At 32.7% G+C, this 16703-nt stretch overlaps 5 protein-coding genes across 5 annotated transcripts; 3 read left to right on the top strand and 2 right to left on the bottom strand.

Annotated features, from left to right (window-relative positions):
* Positions 1-1592: 1592 nt before the first annotated feature.
* On the top strand, positions 1593-4801 carry PGO_123360 (palmitoyltransferase; the record flags this gene model as incomplete). The annotated part of the gene is made up of 6 exons (XM_028689126.1): positions 1593-1692; positions 1864-1932; positions 2166-2602; positions 2971-3147; positions 3312-3425; positions 3746-4801. 6 exons carry the CDS (start codon positions 1593-1595, stop codon positions 4799-4801), a joined length of 1953 nt encoding a protein of 650 aa, XP_028544927.1.
* Positions 4802-4942: 141 nt separating this feature from the next.
* Positions 4943-6463, bottom strand: PGO_123350 (hypothetical protein, conserved; the record flags this gene model as incomplete). Its single annotated transcript, XM_028689125.1, has 1 exon — positions 4943-6463. One exon carries the CDS (start codon positions 6461-6463, stop codon positions 4943-4945), a length of 1521 nt encoding a protein of 506 aa, XP_028544926.1.
* Positions 6464-7951: 1488 nt separating this feature from the next.
* PGO_123340 (hypothetical protein, conserved) lies at positions 7952-9106 on the bottom strand (the record flags this gene model as incomplete). Its single annotated transcript, XM_028689124.1, has 1 exon — positions 7952-9106. One exon carries the CDS (start codon positions 9104-9106, stop codon positions 7952-7954), a length of 1155 nt encoding a protein of 384 aa, XP_028544925.1.
* Positions 9107-11140: 2034 nt separating this feature from the next.
* On the top strand, positions 11141-11684 carry PGO_123330 (hypothetical protein, conserved; the record flags this gene model as incomplete). The annotated part of the gene is made up of 2 exons (XM_028689123.1): positions 11141-11296; positions 11529-11684. 2 exons carry the CDS (start codon positions 11141-11143, stop codon positions 11682-11684), a joined length of 312 nt encoding a protein of 103 aa, XP_028544924.1.
* Positions 11685-13312: 1628 nt separating this feature from the next.
* PGO_123320 (hypothetical protein, conserved) lies at positions 13313-16616 on the top strand (the record flags this gene model as incomplete). Its single annotated transcript, XM_028689122.1, has 13 exons — positions 13313-13415; positions 13547-13588; positions 13705-13726; positions 13911-13937; positions 14202-14241; positions 14434-14496; positions 14673-14822; positions 15055-15067; positions 15291-15331; positions 15595-15750; positions 16074-16142; positions 16343-16379; positions 16588-16616. 13 exons carry the CDS (start codon positions 13313-13315, stop codon positions 16614-16616), a joined length of 792 nt encoding a protein of 263 aa, XP_028544923.1.
* Between the last annotated feature and the right edge of the window lie 87 nt (positions 16617-16703).

Raw genomic sequence — 16703 nt, 5'->3', positions numbered from 1 at the left:
AAATGCATACTAGATATTCTCAGAAAAACATTTTAACTTTTTTTATGACGCTTAGAAAAGTGTAAGGGATGAATAATCTTCTTCTTATGGGAATCCTTCCATAGGTTGGTGAAAATTTTCAGCTCAGCATTTGGTGGGATTGTGGAGGGGCTGATGAATTGTTACTCTTTGTTTGCGTCTGCAGAAAGGTAGACATGGAGCCCCATACATGCGCGCGTATATCCTATGTGCATGAGCGTGTACACTGGCATGTCCGCTTTGGCGTGTCCGCTTTGGCATGTCCGCTTTGGCATGTCCGCTTTGGCATGTCCGCTTTGGCGTGTCCGCTTTGGCGTGTCCGCTTTGGCATGTCCGCTTTGGCATGTCCGCTTTGGCATGTCCGCTTTGGCATGTCCACTTTGGCATGTCCGCTTTGGCATGTCCGCTTTGGCATGTCCACTTTGGCATGTCCACTTTGGCATGTCTGCACCAACATCAGCACGAAACATGAACATAACATAAACTTGTCTCGGAGGGGGGGATGTACGCAATCGTATTTTTATAAAACTATACAAAAACGAACTTGCATACAGGTTGATAATGTCAAGAAAATTAAGGAACATTTTTTGTGTGGAAAATAATTCCAAAATAAATGTAATATGATAATAACAGGGATATTTTTTTTTTTTTAATAAGTTTTTTCAGAAAATGCGCAATTAGAGCTACGCATATAAGGCCAAATGTTGTACATAAAATCTGTACATTTTTTTTTGGAAAAAAGTGCAAACATTTATAACCACGACAAGAAAGAGGGAAATATAAAAAAGAAGCACTTGGGCTTTCTCCCGAATTGTTCCAAATATTTGTGCAGCATTTTTCAGTCTCTTATTAATTCCGAGGCTTTTTAATTTGGACGTTTTTAAATTTTACACCCTTTTCAATTTGGACGTTTTTAAATTTTACACCCTTTTCAATTTGGACGTTTTTAAATTTTACACCCTTTTCAATTTGGACGTTTTTAAATTTTACACCCTTTTCAATTTGGACGTTTTTAAATTTTACACCCTTTTCAATTTGGACGTTTTTAAATTTTACACCCTTTTCAATTTGGACGTTTTTAAATTTTACACCCTTTTCAATTTCGATGCTCTTTTATTTCCACCTTTTTAATTTCAACTTCCACCCCTTTTTTTTTTTTTTTTTTTTTTTACCCAGTGCATGATTGCATGCAACTTTGTCCATACTCAATTGCGTTTGAGCAAGTCTTTTAAAAGCATTTCTTTGCAAAAAAAAAAAATAAAAAATAAAATATAATATAATGTAATGTAAATGTAATTGTAAATGGCGCATACCAAGCAGTAATTCTTTTTTTTTATATTTTTATTTTTTTATTTCTCCTACAAGAAATCCCCATGTTTGAGAATAAACATTCCTATATTATTAGCATCTCCACTGTACATGTTTTACATGCTATTCGTGTCACATCAGCTAGGCCTTACAAAACAACTTCATAGTCCCACCCCACCCCACCTCTCATTTACAAACAATATGCCATGTTTTGTCTTGTGATGAAATACATTTGATTGTACACGCAAAAATGAGTCACAAAAAACATGGATGAACTCTTATTCCATTTAGTAAGAAGACGGGATGAGAGAATTTACGAATTTTTGGAAAGGGAGAAAAATCTAATAAATTGTAGGGATAAGAATGGTTAGACAAGGATATACATACCTACATATAAATGTATGTATGTATGCACCTGCACATGCAAGTAATAATTTTGGTGTTCTTTTGAAAAATGTATACTTAGAACTTTTTCGATGTATGGTTGATCACACTTAAAGTGAATACTTTTTCACGTCCATTTTACAAAATTTGTAGGAAATACCTTGCTTCACTGGGCTGTCTTTTTAAATGATTCATACTTAACGTGTTACTTACTAGAGAATGGTAAGGAAGAAAAAAAAGCGACAAAGTGGGTACAGGGAGAGGGAAATCATCTGTTCTGTCATGTCCATTTTGGACATTCCCATTTTGGACATTCCCATTTTGGACAGTCCCATTTTGGACATTCCCATTTTGGACAGTCCCATTTTGGACATTCCCATTTTGAACATTCCCATTTTGGACATTCCCATTTTGGACATTCCCATTTTTGTCATGCCCAATCACCCTCTTGGCAGGCGCTGACGTGAATGCAGAATCGGGAAATAAACAGACGCCCCTATTTTGGGCAGTGTCAGGAAATAACATATTTATGATTCACGTGTTAAGAAGATATGGATGTAACATATTCCAAGTGGATGATAAAGGATATAACTGCTTAACGATAAGCATACAGTACAATTATACTTTATCTTTCCTATATTTAATTCATCTGAAGTTACCACTAATGCATAGAGATTTTAACGATTGTACTGTTCTGGATTGGGCAGCATACAATAATAACATATTTTTCCTTCGTCTTTTCTCGAAATTTTCACAAAAATTATATACAATGCATTTGAAAAAACCTGCCTCCATTTTGCACAAGGCTATTATTGGAAATGCTTACGATGCGGTTGTCTTCTTAGTTCTACATGGACATCAGAATGTGTATGACATCTCAACGGATGAGAAGGTAAGACACCTTGGGATGCATATGCTTATACTCGTGCCTAATGAGTTTGTATCCATATCTGTGTATATTTTTACAGCACTAATGTAAAGTAATACCAATGTACTTCCCCTCCTACAAACACACATACTGACACAAACGGATGTACATACCACACATACACACACACACAAAAAAAAAAAAAAAAAAAAAGACATAGCACAAAACGGAGAGGAGCCAGCGGACGAACATGTATTTACCATGTCATAACTTTCTTATTTTCCATGTCATCACTTTCTTATTTTCCATGTCATCACTTTCTTATTTTCCATGTCATCACTTTCTTATTTTCCATGTCATCACTTTCTTATTTTCCTATGTGCCTCTTTAAGAAAAGCGTACTTCAGTTTGTTGAAGAAAACAAGGACAAGGTGGATGCCAGAATATACCACTTTATTACATCTAAGAAGACACAAGATTTGTGCAAAAGTAGGAGTAAAAAAAGAAATCAAGACTTGTATGAGCCCAATGGGATGATCGGTGCATATCCGATTGAAAGAAGGAAAAAGGTACTGCACATACACACAATTTCGTTCCTCGCATCCATTCCTCTGCCACGTCGATTGGGCTGATTCCTCTGCCATGTCAATTGGGCTGCCTCAACAACTGATCCATTATGCAAGCATGAACAAAGTCAAACGAGATCATACATACGATTGCCTTTTCTTTGCAGCTGCACACGATGCGTAAGATTCACTACACGTACTCCAACAATAGAGCTCTTCTATTATACCCTGGAATGATTATTCTTTCACATCTTTATTTAACATGTGTATACTTCTTTTATGTAAGGATGGGAGAAAAGCAAAGTAGATGAAAAATATATTAATTTATTTTGCATGACAAATCGAGTTTTTTACACAAGAAGGACGATTAAAAAGGAGGAAATAAAAAAAAAAAAAAAAATTGTGTAAGATTTACAAGGGTAACCATATTTGGAGGAGTGTATATGTGTATGTACATATTACTACTACATAGAGACCCTCGTTCATAATTTATTGTTCTGATTGCTTTTACTATTGCTATCATCGTTACCATTTGTGTTATGACTGTTGTTATTATTTTATTTTTTATTTTTTTTTTTTTTTTTGCAAACCTACTTTACAGACCAGAGGAACATTCCAAAAGGAGAGTCTCATATTGGACATGGTTTACCCACTAATATTTATTCTTTACTACATGGTCATTTCGAGTGATCCTGGTTACTTGGAAGATTCAAAAAATTGCCTGAACAGTCAGGTGGGAGGGGACAACCAAATTGGCAAAGTGGGAGATGCTGACATGACACACCAATTGGTGAACAAGCAGAAGGCACCTTCTCACGAAATTGGAAACACAATGGAGAGCGAATGGCCAAATGCCACTTTCTTAAAAGTGATCCAAAACATAGAGGAGGAGATAACAAGATATGAAGAAAAGAACAAGGTTCGTCCATTTTGTGAAAATATAAAATGTAAAAACATTATGGAATTAAAAAAGAGCTTGAACATAAGGTTAGATGATGCATGTGGATTTGAAATTAGCTCATTTGATATAAAAAAGTTATGCCCAAGCTGTTTTCTTCTGAAGAATTTAAGAAGTAAACACTGTCGTTTCTGTGACAAGTGTATTGATCTGTATGATCACCACTGTGTATTTACATTAAACTGCATGAGTGTGGACAATGCAAAAATATTTCTACTATGGATACTAACAAATCTTTTATTTCACTCTACGGAGATATATATTCACATTTCTAAGATAATAAGAAGTTTTGGTTTCTTTTATACTACCAATTTGTTTCGCTTATTTTCTCTCTCGATAATTGTCATAAGCATATTGCATATATGGTTTATGGGATCCATCTTCCTCAGATCAGTCCTCAATATAATTGAAAATATAACATCCAATGAAAAGTTTAAAATGTACTCTGCAAACATTTTTATTTCCTACGAGTTAAAGATAGACAAAAATAATGAACCAATTGTGATTCGTAAGTTCAAAAATCCATTTGATCAAGGTGCCTTCATCAATTTAATCCATTTTTTTACAAAATCTAAGAAAAATTTAATTAAAATGAAACCACAGTTTATTCACATGGATCAATCTATTGACAGTGCTCCTGTACGCAATTTTGTGGAAAAATTGAATGATGAATTGTCTCGATTTTACGCATCTCGCTAAAAGGTTTGGAAATTTTCCCTATATATCAGGCCATGCTGCACAAAGGAGACACTTGTAACGAGGTTTATTGAAGGCGTATTTATCTCGATTTTATTCGCTTCATCTGTTCACCTACCCCAATGTCCTCACCGACCCATTTTCTCACTGCACCCCTGGGGGATGAAAATTAAATTTCACAGTGTTGAAAACATCCCGAATGGTACAATTTGGCGTGAGGATACATATCCACGTAGAACCCATTTTTACATCTTCGCTAGCTAAAAAGTGCATCAGGAAAGTGTGCATCGATTGTTTGTTTAATTCTTCCGTTTCTTCTCCGTTTTGTACTTTTACGACATAATACTTAGAATCCTTCGCGTACTTATAATATTTCTTTTTATATTCGTTTTTATATAACTTTTTCCAATCGTGTAAATACACCAACTTATTTTTGGAGAACACAAATGGAGAGTTCTGAATTTTGCCTTGTTTTGGTACATCTATTACATATTCGGTTAGGGACAAATTATTTGAACCTATAAATTTTTTTCTCGAATTTAAATTAACATCATAGGCATCCATCCAATGAACTGTGACATTCTTGCAATTATCATTTTTGCACTTCATGTAATGTCTTACAGTGTTATTTCTGCTATACCCATCTTCACTAATATGTGCAATTGTGTTAACAGGGATCGATTTTGAATTTCCTGCTTTGCAAAGGGGGATTTCACCACTGTGGTTCTTGTCTAGTAGAATATTTGGGAGTCTTCTAATTATAGTAATTTTTGAAGATAAATTCAAATTTTCGTTATCTCTCATTGAATTTAATCGAAATAGAGATATGTTGTGTTGTTGAGAAAGGTGTAATAAGTTTTCATCCCTTTTTTTTTTTTTTTTTTTTATGGTTTCATTATCACATGGGATATGAATATTTTCCTTCTCTTCTTCTGAGGTAACGTTCCAATGTTTCTTCAAATAGTGCAAGTTACTATTACATATGTCTGGATTCTCTTCTCCCATGTGTACCTTCTTAGATGGAAACATGAAAGCCATATTGTTAAAAATCCAATTTCTAATTTCAAAATGATCAATATCAAAGTTGTACTGTTCCAAATTAATAATTCTCTCTCGTTCATTATAAAAATAGAGAATTTGATAATTGGAGTCTCCTCTATGCTGTTTCAACTTCTTTCGTAGGTATAGGTACATATACACATCTATGAGTTCTTCAACTCTGTGTTGGTCTGTGTTGCCATATCCATTTTCAGCATTTGTCTCGTATTGCATGAATGAGAGGAATACCTTTTCCTTTTTATTCTTCAAAAAAAAAACACTTATTTCTTCCAATATGTCGGTAATTTTATACAAGCAATTATCTCCACATAAGCAGAGTAACTCTTGTTTCTTCTCTTTCCTCGCTTCGTCTTTTTGGAGAATAATCATTTCGAAGTAGCGAATTCCTAAACACAGTCTTTCATAAATTGTTCCATTATTTTCACATGAAGTGATGCAGTTCTGTTCGGGTGCTTCTGCGCGTGCTTGTCCGGATTCTTTTTCAGATGCTTCTGCATGTCCTGGTTTGTCCTTTTTATTGAATTTTTCTTCATCTTCTCTGTTGTATATCCCATGAATGAACAAGATCGATTCATTCTCTTTTCTTCTCCTAAACAAAGTAGACATCCACTCATTGAGATGGATGATTATTTGTTTCTTCCTTTCATCTTCTTCAAGTTTCATTATTCCTCAGTTGTGTGAATGAACGTAATTAGAGATTTTTAATGGGTGAAAATCGTTTTCATAAAATTCCTACGACGTGCGATGTGTGTGTGTGTCCAATCAGAGAATGTGTCAGTAATGTTCTTTCCTCTTGGTTCGCAAGTCGTCCTTAGGAGCTCGTTTGTACGAGTAGCTAAATTTTGATTTCGCTGTGTTTGCATGTTTTTATTGGCTGAGATATGTTTGCATGTTTTTATTGGCTGAGATATGTTTGCATGTTTTTATTGGCTGAGATATGTTTGCGTGTTTTTATTGGCTGAGATATGTTTGCGTGTTTTTATTGGCTGAGATATGTTTGCGTGTTTTTATTGGCTGAGATATGTTTGCGTGTTTTTATTGGCTGAGATATGTTTGCGTGTTTTTTTTGATTGAGATGTGTTTGCGTGTTTTTTTTGATTGAGATGTGTTTGCGTGTTTTTATTGGCTGAGATATGTTTGCGTGTTTTTTTTGATTGAGATGTGTTTGCGTGTTTTTTTTGATTGAGATGTGTTTGCGTGTTTTTTTTTGATTGAGATGTGTTTGCGTGTTTTTTTTTTTTTTTTTTTCTCTTTTTTTTGCTCCCATTCGGTTACACCTCGCTGGACATTTAACATTTTTGCAAATTTTATTTTTTAAAAGTGTTTGCATAGCAGTTGATAGTTGCACAGGGTTTGGAAGACTCGTTCTCCTATACATGCACAAATGAGAACCATCACAACTGTAAAGGAGCACAAATTTAAGCATAGGAAAATTAAAACAAAAATGTAATGAGTAGTCTACACTAAGTATAGCATGTAACACGTGTCTATAAGACGAATATCAAATCATGCTCCCTTTTCCGAATTGGAAATATATCTCCCACCCCCAAAAATTCTCAATACAGGAGAAAAAAAAAAAAAAAAAAAAAAAAAAAAAAAAAAAAAAAAAATTAAAAAAAAAAAGAAAAAAAAAAAAAAAAAAAAAAAAAAAAAAAAAGGGATATACATTTATAAGTAGGTATATAATAGAAATAATTAAAAAATTAAGCAAAAAAAAAGTAAGACGTGTAAGAAGCGTAAGAAAGAATAAATAAAAAGAGTGACCTCATGCGAAAGGATTTCCACATGACAGTATGAACCAACTTATAATCTCACACTCAACTTGGCACTACAATTTTGATGATTTCATTTTTTGCCCCATCCTTGCTAAAATATAACTTCTTCCCCTCTCTCTCTCTCTCTCTCTCTCTCTCTCATTCTCTGCAGTCATCACAACACAAGTTCTGATGGAGTATCACGTTACTTAACCTATGTTTTTTGTAGGAATCTTTTCCTCTTTTTGGTAATGTTCCTATGAATATGATCTACCGTTTGTATTGAAAGTATAATAATCTTGGAATATACACCTACTATTTTTCATTTGTTTTGTTCTTTCTATAGATTCATATCATTCAATTGTTCTTCCTTGTTTAGTTTAATGTGTTCTTCATTATTGCCCAGATTTATTTGTTTCATAACAATAATATTTTTTAAAAGAAACGAATCATCATCACAGAGATGCAGCAAATCGTTAGAAATATGGTTCATGGAGGAATCCGGTAGAATCAGAAAATCATCTATTTCTTTGTCCTGAAAGCTGTAAGTATCGTCGTGTCTATGATAGATATCAATATATTTTTTATTAACAGTGCTACTTTTACAATTTCCCATATCTTTTGTACTATTCCTGAAGCGATTATTTCCTAAGAGCATGGAGTTATCATATTTCCTTAGCATTGTACAATGATCCATTTTCCATTTTTCATCCAACTCTTTCCCTTCAGAACTACCTTCGTCCCTTGGAATTTTATCTGTGCTATCGTCCGCTGGAATTTCACCTGTGCTTTTATCCACTTGATCATCATTCTTTTTTTTGTCCCTTGGAATTTCATCTCTGTTCTCGTCCCTTAGAATTTCACCTGTGCTTTTATCCACTTGACCATCATTCTTTTTTTTGTCCCTTGGAATTTCACCTGTGCTTTTATCCACTTGACCATCATTCTTTTTTTTTTCCACGGGAATTTCATCTGTGCTTTTGTCCAGTGGCCCATTTTGCTTATCCCAGTCCAACTGTCTGTCACAATAGTTGTGCCCAGAAAAATTATCATCCAAATCAAGTCCTTCCTCCTCCTCCTCCTCTTCCTCATCAACCTTCACGTTATGATTAATAGTTGCATTCCCCAAATCTAAAGACATTTCCACTTGATCAGTGTCATATGAAGTAACCACATTGCTAGTAAGAGTGTCTATAATTAAGAAATTTGGTAGGCTGTAGATATTTTCGTTTTCTTCATGGTATAAGAATTTTCCTTTTTTTTTTTCTTCATTAAAAAAAAGTATATTCCATGTTTTCTTTACAAGTTTAAAAAAAGAATTTTCATCAATTTCGTTTTTGTAGCTTAGGTATAAATCTGTGTTATTCATATTATTACTCCATCTTTTACAACAATTTTTCAATTTTTCTTTTGTAACTATATCCTCTGTATAATAATATCCCTCTTTGGTTTCTTCATCTACATAATTTGAGTAAATTTTGTTTAAATAGTCCATTTCAACGGTGGTGTAAAAAATGGAAAATGTGAGGAAGAAGGAGGGGAAAAAAACGATTGGTAGAATTTATAGGGATATGTTCCTTTCTCTTGTGTAAAATGTAGAAAAAAAAAGAAAAAAAAAATAATTGGTAGAATTTATAGGGATATGTTCCTTTCTCTTGTGTAAAATGTAGAAAAAAAAAGAAAAAAAAATTACAAAAGGGTAAGTGAGGGGAGGGGTGAGAAATATATTTCTCCAACAGATGTAAAATTCTGTATCCTTTGGGGAAAAAAAAAAAAAAAAAAAAAAAAAAAAAGTATAACATTTGAATGGTTTGTTGTTACAAGCGTGGTGGGAAGGGGGAAAAAAAAAAAAAAAAAAAGATGAATGAAAAGGATAAAGAAATAAACAAAACCGAGTGGTCAATACTTGTTCATGTTAATGAATCCTTTCATTTGTAACTGTGTGTTACTTGGGTATATGTGCATGACACCAAAAAAAAAAAAAAAAAAAAAAGCTGACTGAGAAAAATAAAAGAAAGGAATTTTTTTTTTTTTTTCCCTCAAATTTGTACTACTCTCCCTTATACATCTTCCCCTAACTTTGCAACATCAGCAAGTGTGGAAATAATAAATATGGGGTCTACAAAGAAGTTGACAATAGAATCTAATTGTTTATTTTTATAAAATTCATCTAGGACAAACTTATTTCTGTCCATATCTTAGTAAATCTCCTATGTTTTCTTCACCTATACATGTATCTCATGAATGAATCTGATTTCACGTTCTCACTCCCCTAACATGTGCTACGTGTGCATACTTGCATGTGGTGGTGCATAAACTTATAACGTCCATCCTCACAGGAGCATAAAAACATGTTTAAGGGTACTCTCTTCACAAAATTTCATGTGAAAATATCTTTTTACGTCTCCCTCTCACACTTCTCTATCTATGTCAGATGGAGGAAAAAAAAAAAAAAAAAAAATACACAATGTTGTTCGAGTGCTTAAACAATTTATAACAAAAGTGGGGAAATGTATAAAACCTTGTTGGAGAAAGCATACGGCACAAAATTGTCTTAGTCATATGCTATTAGTTTTGCACTTATAATATGTTCGTGTGTAGGTGCGCATGTATATACATGTGCATATGTACTAAAATTGAGTAGTACCTGCATTCTGCAAAATTTTGGGGCGATATAAAGATGGACAAGGTAAAAGAAAAAATCATTTATTTTTTTTAACTTTTTTGCTTATTTATTTTTCCACTTTTTTATGCATTTTCCTATGCACACACTTTCCAAATTAAAAAAACATAGCAATTAAAATGTGATAAGAATATGATATTTCAATGGGAAATTAATTCTCCCAATCTTGTTCGACCCTTAGTAGTGGATTAAGCAAGGTGCAATTTTTTTTTTTTCTTTTTTTGTGTCGTATGCCAAGTTTTTTTCCAATATTTTAAATAAAAGCATTTAATGGACCTTTTTTTTTTTTTACATTACTGTGTTAATGAAAAAAGGAAAAGATACAAAAAAAAAAAAAAAAAAAAAAAAAAAAACTCCTTACAATGATGATATCAAATCATTTCCCTTTTTTTTTTTTTTTTTTCGTCTCCCACTTACATTTTATCACCAATTTTGTTGCACATTCGCCTTAACTCCTACACCTCATAGCAACAGTAAAGGATTACCCTTACATCCTAGAGTTCTTACTACTGTTAGAGTTTATTAAAGTTCCCTTTTTTCCCAAAGCCTCTCACGCACAGTGTGGTCTCAAGTGCATGCATAGCACATATGAAATGGTACATGACATGACAGAAGAAATTTTAGAGGAAGCCAAGTGCAGCTGCTGTAAATATACAGAAAAACAATGAAATAAAGAAAATGAAAATACGTTCATTTTAAGAGGCTCTTTTGAAATACCGATTAAGCAGTTTTTCAAAATTTTACCTACGCAACTGTGCAACTACACAACTGTGCAACTTTTTTTTTTTTTTTTTTTTTTTTCCATTTGCAGAAACCCAATATTCATCCACTTACTAATTTCGCAAAATGGTAAACTATGCACCATTGAATATATTTTTCAATTACTTTCGATATGAGAAAATGCCAAAACAAATAATTGAATATGTGATTAAGACTGGAACATTCTGTAGGACCATGTTTCCTATCTTCATTCCCATTTGTATATATCAATATATAAGACAGGTGAGGAGAAAAGAGTCCGATTACATTTTTTTTTTTTTTTTTTTTTTTTTTTGAAATGTGTTTCTAATGGCTATCTGGATTCATATGGATCAGCACATCTGTCTGTTTATACGCTCACGGGAAGGATGCTTATGCAGAACCCTTCTCTGTGGGTTTCACTATAATGTGTCTTATTCCTAGACATTGCAGAGAGACCACACGCACATTATGGACATGACTATTCCTCCTTCAGGTTGACAGAGAAAGGTACGCAGAGGAATTGTTATACGAATACACCAAGAGCGATAACGTGAAGAATTTTTACGACTCTTCAATGAAATGTAAAGGAACTAAAAACTGGAAGATCCAGTATGACTTATACCTTATAGATAAGGCGGTTAATTCGTGAACATGTTTGATCAAGGGAGACTTGTTTTGTTATGTCATTTTGTTATGTCATTTTGTTATGTCATTTTGTTATGTCATTTTGTTATGTCATTTTATTGTTTCATTTTACTACACCATTTTACTACACCGTTTTATTGCACCATTTTACTACACCGTTTTATTGCACCATTTTACTACACCGTTTTATTGCACCATTTTACTGCACCCTTTTATCACCCCTTAACATGCTTTGAATTACCTCCGATGCAGTTCGAGTTGTGCAGGAAATTGTAAGGATGTGTAAATTAGAATAACACCAATTTTTTATTTTGTGTTTTTGATACTTAATAGAATTACTGAACTCATCTGTCTAGAGTCTGCAAACTTATGCTAGTCACCATATGAAGCATTTTCATCCACATTCACTATGCACACGTTGTTCATGCATGTGTTTCATGGTAGCATATCTTTTTCATTGCTTACCCTCTCCAATATTATTACCTCAAAAATAAATGAACACATGATAAGGTGGTGGTGGTGTGATATGGTGATGTGGTGAGATATGGTGATGTGGTGTGATATGGTGATGTGGTGAGATATGGTGATGTGGTGAGATATGGTGATGTGGTGAGATATGGTGATGTGGTGAGATATGGTGATGTGGTGTGATATGGTGATGTGGTGTGATATGGTGATGTGATGTGATATGGTGATGTGGTGAGATATGGTGATGTGGTGAGATATGGTGAGATGATGGGACATTTTTTTTTTTTTTTTTTCATTTCTGAAGAAAATCACGTTCTTAGAGCTACAGTGGGAAACACGAAAAGGTTTATTTTGACTACGTCATCCGTTATGTGTTTACCTAACTATTTTTATTTTATCATTCCTATTTTATTATTCCTATTTTATTATTCTTATTTTCATATTTTTTTTTTTTTTTTGGAAAAAAATTAATTAACAAAGGGGTTACAAAGTTTTGTCTTTTTGAAAATCTCGCTGATCAATATGAAACAATTGTGACTCATTTGTGGAAAATAAACTGAAACATTTTCAGATATTTCTTCTTTTTTTTTTTTTTTTTTTTTTTTTTTTATCATATTTTACTCTACAAATGGTTTACTTTGAAAATCCAAACCAATTACAAAATAGATTATATTTATTTGCACCTGTAATGTCCGTATATGTGTGTGTGGTGGAATACACAACGAAATGTGTACATACAGGAACGGTGAAAAACTGCACATGTATTGGTAAATAGGTTGAGAAAAACGGTAGACTCGTGTGTGTGTGTGTGTGTCCATTCATGTACCTGTTTATATTTTCAAAGATCCTCTTAATTTTTCTTCATTTTACTATATGCCATTTAATTCTGTATTTGCGAAAAGGTCCTTTGTTTTTTGTTTGACACCACAATTAGTGTATCCTAATTTTGGTTATTAAATACTGGTTATTAAATTTTTTTTTTTTTTTTTTTTTTTTTTCGTCCGTTTATCTCTGCTTATTGTTTTGTTTTGTTTTATTTTATTATTTTATTTTTTTTTTTTGTTACATATGTAAGGACGAAAATAGAGAGAAAAATTAAGAGACAGAACAACCAAACAACTGAGAACTATTTTTTTTTTTTTTTTTTTTTTTTTCCCTAATACAATGAAAAGAAGTGTTAAAGGATTACTCTTAATTTATCTGTTAACTTTTTTAGAGACATACTTTTGTCTTTCCTTCTTTAATTCAAGCGTTTTTCCTCGAGAATGTAAAAAATGGAAAAGAAAAATTTTCTTTTCATCACATTATGTCCAATTTTGTCACGACTTAAAGAACAATTATTACAACAATTTTTTTTTTTTTTTTTTTTTTTGTGCCACATTTTCAATTCCGTACTAGTCACTAAAGCTGTGGAGAAACACCTGTATGAGGATTATGGAGGTACAGAAATGTTTTCTTCTTTTGAAAAATATCCATTTTGTGTTCTTCACACACGTTCACAAGTGCGTAAGCAGATATACACTCCTGCACTTACCTTTTTTCATGTTTTTAATTAGATAGAGATGTGGCAGTTTTTAGGTGCTCATGATAGAGAGCGGCAAAATGGAGTGCATAAACATGTGTGGAAGCATAAGCACGTGTGGAAAAATACATACATGTGGAAGAACACACACAAGTGAAAAAGCGCATACATTTGCATGAAAGTACATATATTCCCATTTGTTTACTCACTCATCAAACAAAATGATGATTAACTTTTCAGAGAAATAATAAGAAATTACAAAAATGAGTAAGGCTGGAGTGAACTATTTTACGTCTGCCTAGTGGCATTCTACAAAATAAAAACTTTGACGTTTTAAGAGGAAAAAGAAAAAAAAAAAAAAAATAAATAAATAAATAAATAAAATAGAAAACATAATGGTGAGTGTACGCAAAGTGGTATGTATCAGAAGGAGAAAATGTGAAAGGTGGAAGACCGCTGCGTAAGGTAAAAAAATTCAACCCCATTTGGTTCGAGAGTATCATGGCACATTTCTTCCCCCAACATATTCAGGGATACACATTTGACACACGCAGAGGAAGAAGATTTAAAGGTGTCTAAAATTTTAATTTGCATATAGAACTCATATATATTTTAACATAAAAGTGTAACATATTTGCATAAACACTGAGGTATACAAATTGGGCTATGGTCAGTTTACATTTCCCAAGAAATGTTCTGAATTGCTTCAAAGTCTATATGAATTTTTTTTTTTTTTTTTTGTTTTTCCCTCACTTTTCGTTAGGTCGCAATGAAGAAATATGCAGGAAGTAGGTTCATCCAAGAATATGAAAATTTAATGGACGAAGTGAGAGTTCTTTTTTTTTTTTTTTCCATTTTTTTCTATTTTTTTCTATTTCTCCATTTCTACACTTCTTCACTTCTCCATTACTCTCATTTCTGTATACACATTTTTTATTGGCCACTTTTACGCGTCTATTGCGCACTACCAATTATTTTATTTCCATAATGAAAAACGGAAAGAATTCGAAAGACTCAAAAAAGATTTTAGCAAAGTCTATGGTTAATTTAATTAAGCAGCAATTTATTAAATTAAAAGAAATTGAAGCCGAGTATATTACTCCAAATTTTGATCAGTACAAGCAAGTCACAGAATTAAAATCTGAACTATTGGTAATTAAAACTTATTTATATTCTGTTTCATTTTTTCACTTAATCGATTGGTGTGTTTTTATTTACATGCGTTCCATTGCTTGACAACGTATTGACACATAGTTCTTTTACAGACAAGGAAAAGAAATTAAATTTTTTTTTTTTTTTTTTTTTTTTTTTTTTTTTTTCTTTCATTTACATGTGTATATTTCTCCCTTGATCATTTCCCTTTTCTAAAATATAAACTCCAAAGGCGTTAAACGCAGGTAAGACACATAAGACTCGCATGTTATTAAAGTGTTGCATTTCGTGGAGAAGCATAGTATAATATATGATGCAAGATACATGATACAAGATACATGATACAAGATATATGATACAAGATATATGATACAAGATATATGATACAAGATATATGATACAAGATATATGATACAAGATATATGATACAAGATATATGATATATTTTTTTTTTCTTTTTCGAAACAGATACACCGTGTAATAGCGAATCCGAGTGTAAAAAATTGGAGGTGATGATAATTGCTTTTCTGCTTTGTTGCTTTATTTATTTTCTCAGTTGTTTGTTTGCTTATTTGTTTGTTTGCTTATTTGTTTGTTTGCTTATTTGTTTGTTTGCTTATTTGTTTGTTTGCTTATTTGCTTATTTGCTTTTGTGTTTATTTCTCGTTGTGAGAGTGGACGGGACCAAGGTAAGGTACCTGCCTACTACCTAAGTGTTTCTCGCCGAATGAGTTATTTTAATTCATGGGATTTTTTCTTTGGTGCTTCACAGAACATGATGAACATATGCACCTACGTTCGTGGTGGAGCCGATTTTGCATATGATATTTTTTTGGTGACAACACATGTCGTAACTAGTATGATGGCCGTTCTATGTGCTTGTATTTTTATTGGCCCCGTACATGTTTGTGCTTTGAAGAATTTCCCGGTAAGACGAGAAAAAAGGGAGAAATTTTGAGGAAAAAATGAAATGGAAAAATGGAAGAATCGTGCAAACTGCCAAAATAGTGTGAATACCATTTCCAAAACTATTTCCTGAAGTGTTCATAACCATGGCTTACAATCACATGCATATATACATGCTCTTGCATATTTCGCGTCGTCACTTTTTGGTAATGTACGTTTTCACTCTGTTCCACTGCATAAAATTACGTCGTGCGCAAAACTGTTGTTATAGGTCCTTTTTATTTCTTCCACCCGCGATTACCCATTCGCTCACACCCTCCCCTTATGTCTATTTTACATTTTTAGTACACGTGCAAACTGCCATATCCTGTCTTTTCGACCTTGTTTATGGCTACATCAGCCGTTTGGGAAGTGGTACTTACAAAGAATTAATAAATAAATGAAAAAATAAACAAAAAAAAAAAAAAAATAAAATAAATATAAAAAGATAAATATATTCCCTTTCTTTTACTAATGAGTAAAAAAATCTGAAAAACTGTGATAAAATTATGAACACTAGCTAAATGGGTCAGAAAAATAGACATTTTTTTTTTTTTTTTTTTTTTCTTGTTCAGGTGAAAGCTGCCACGGCATTGTGCAGGGTGTACGGAGGTAAAAAAATATATATATATATATATATATATATACATACATATATACATATATATATGTATGTACATATACATGAACGAGTCAAAGTAGCAATGTGTGACACTGGGAAAGGAATTTTATGCGAATGTAAGGGTGAGGCATTAACGATACTACCATTCATTCGTCTCACCCTCCCCTCCTCAACTACCGCTTTTATTTTCCTTCACAGATTTATCAATAATGTCCAAAATGGCATGAATTTGTCAGCTCATATATTTGCGTTGTCGTGACGTATTCCCCCCTTGGCTAAGATTCTTAAACAAATGCAATTAAAATAATTGTTTT

Source organism: Plasmodium gonderi, assembly GCF_002157705.1.
Source record: "Plasmodium gonderi DNA, contig: Chr12, whole genome shotgun sequence".
NCBI classification, from domain to species: domain Eukaryota; phylum Apicomplexa; class Aconoidasida; order Haemosporida; family Plasmodiidae; genus Plasmodium; species Plasmodium gonderi.
This window is presented reverse-complemented; position numbering and strand designations above follow the sequence as displayed.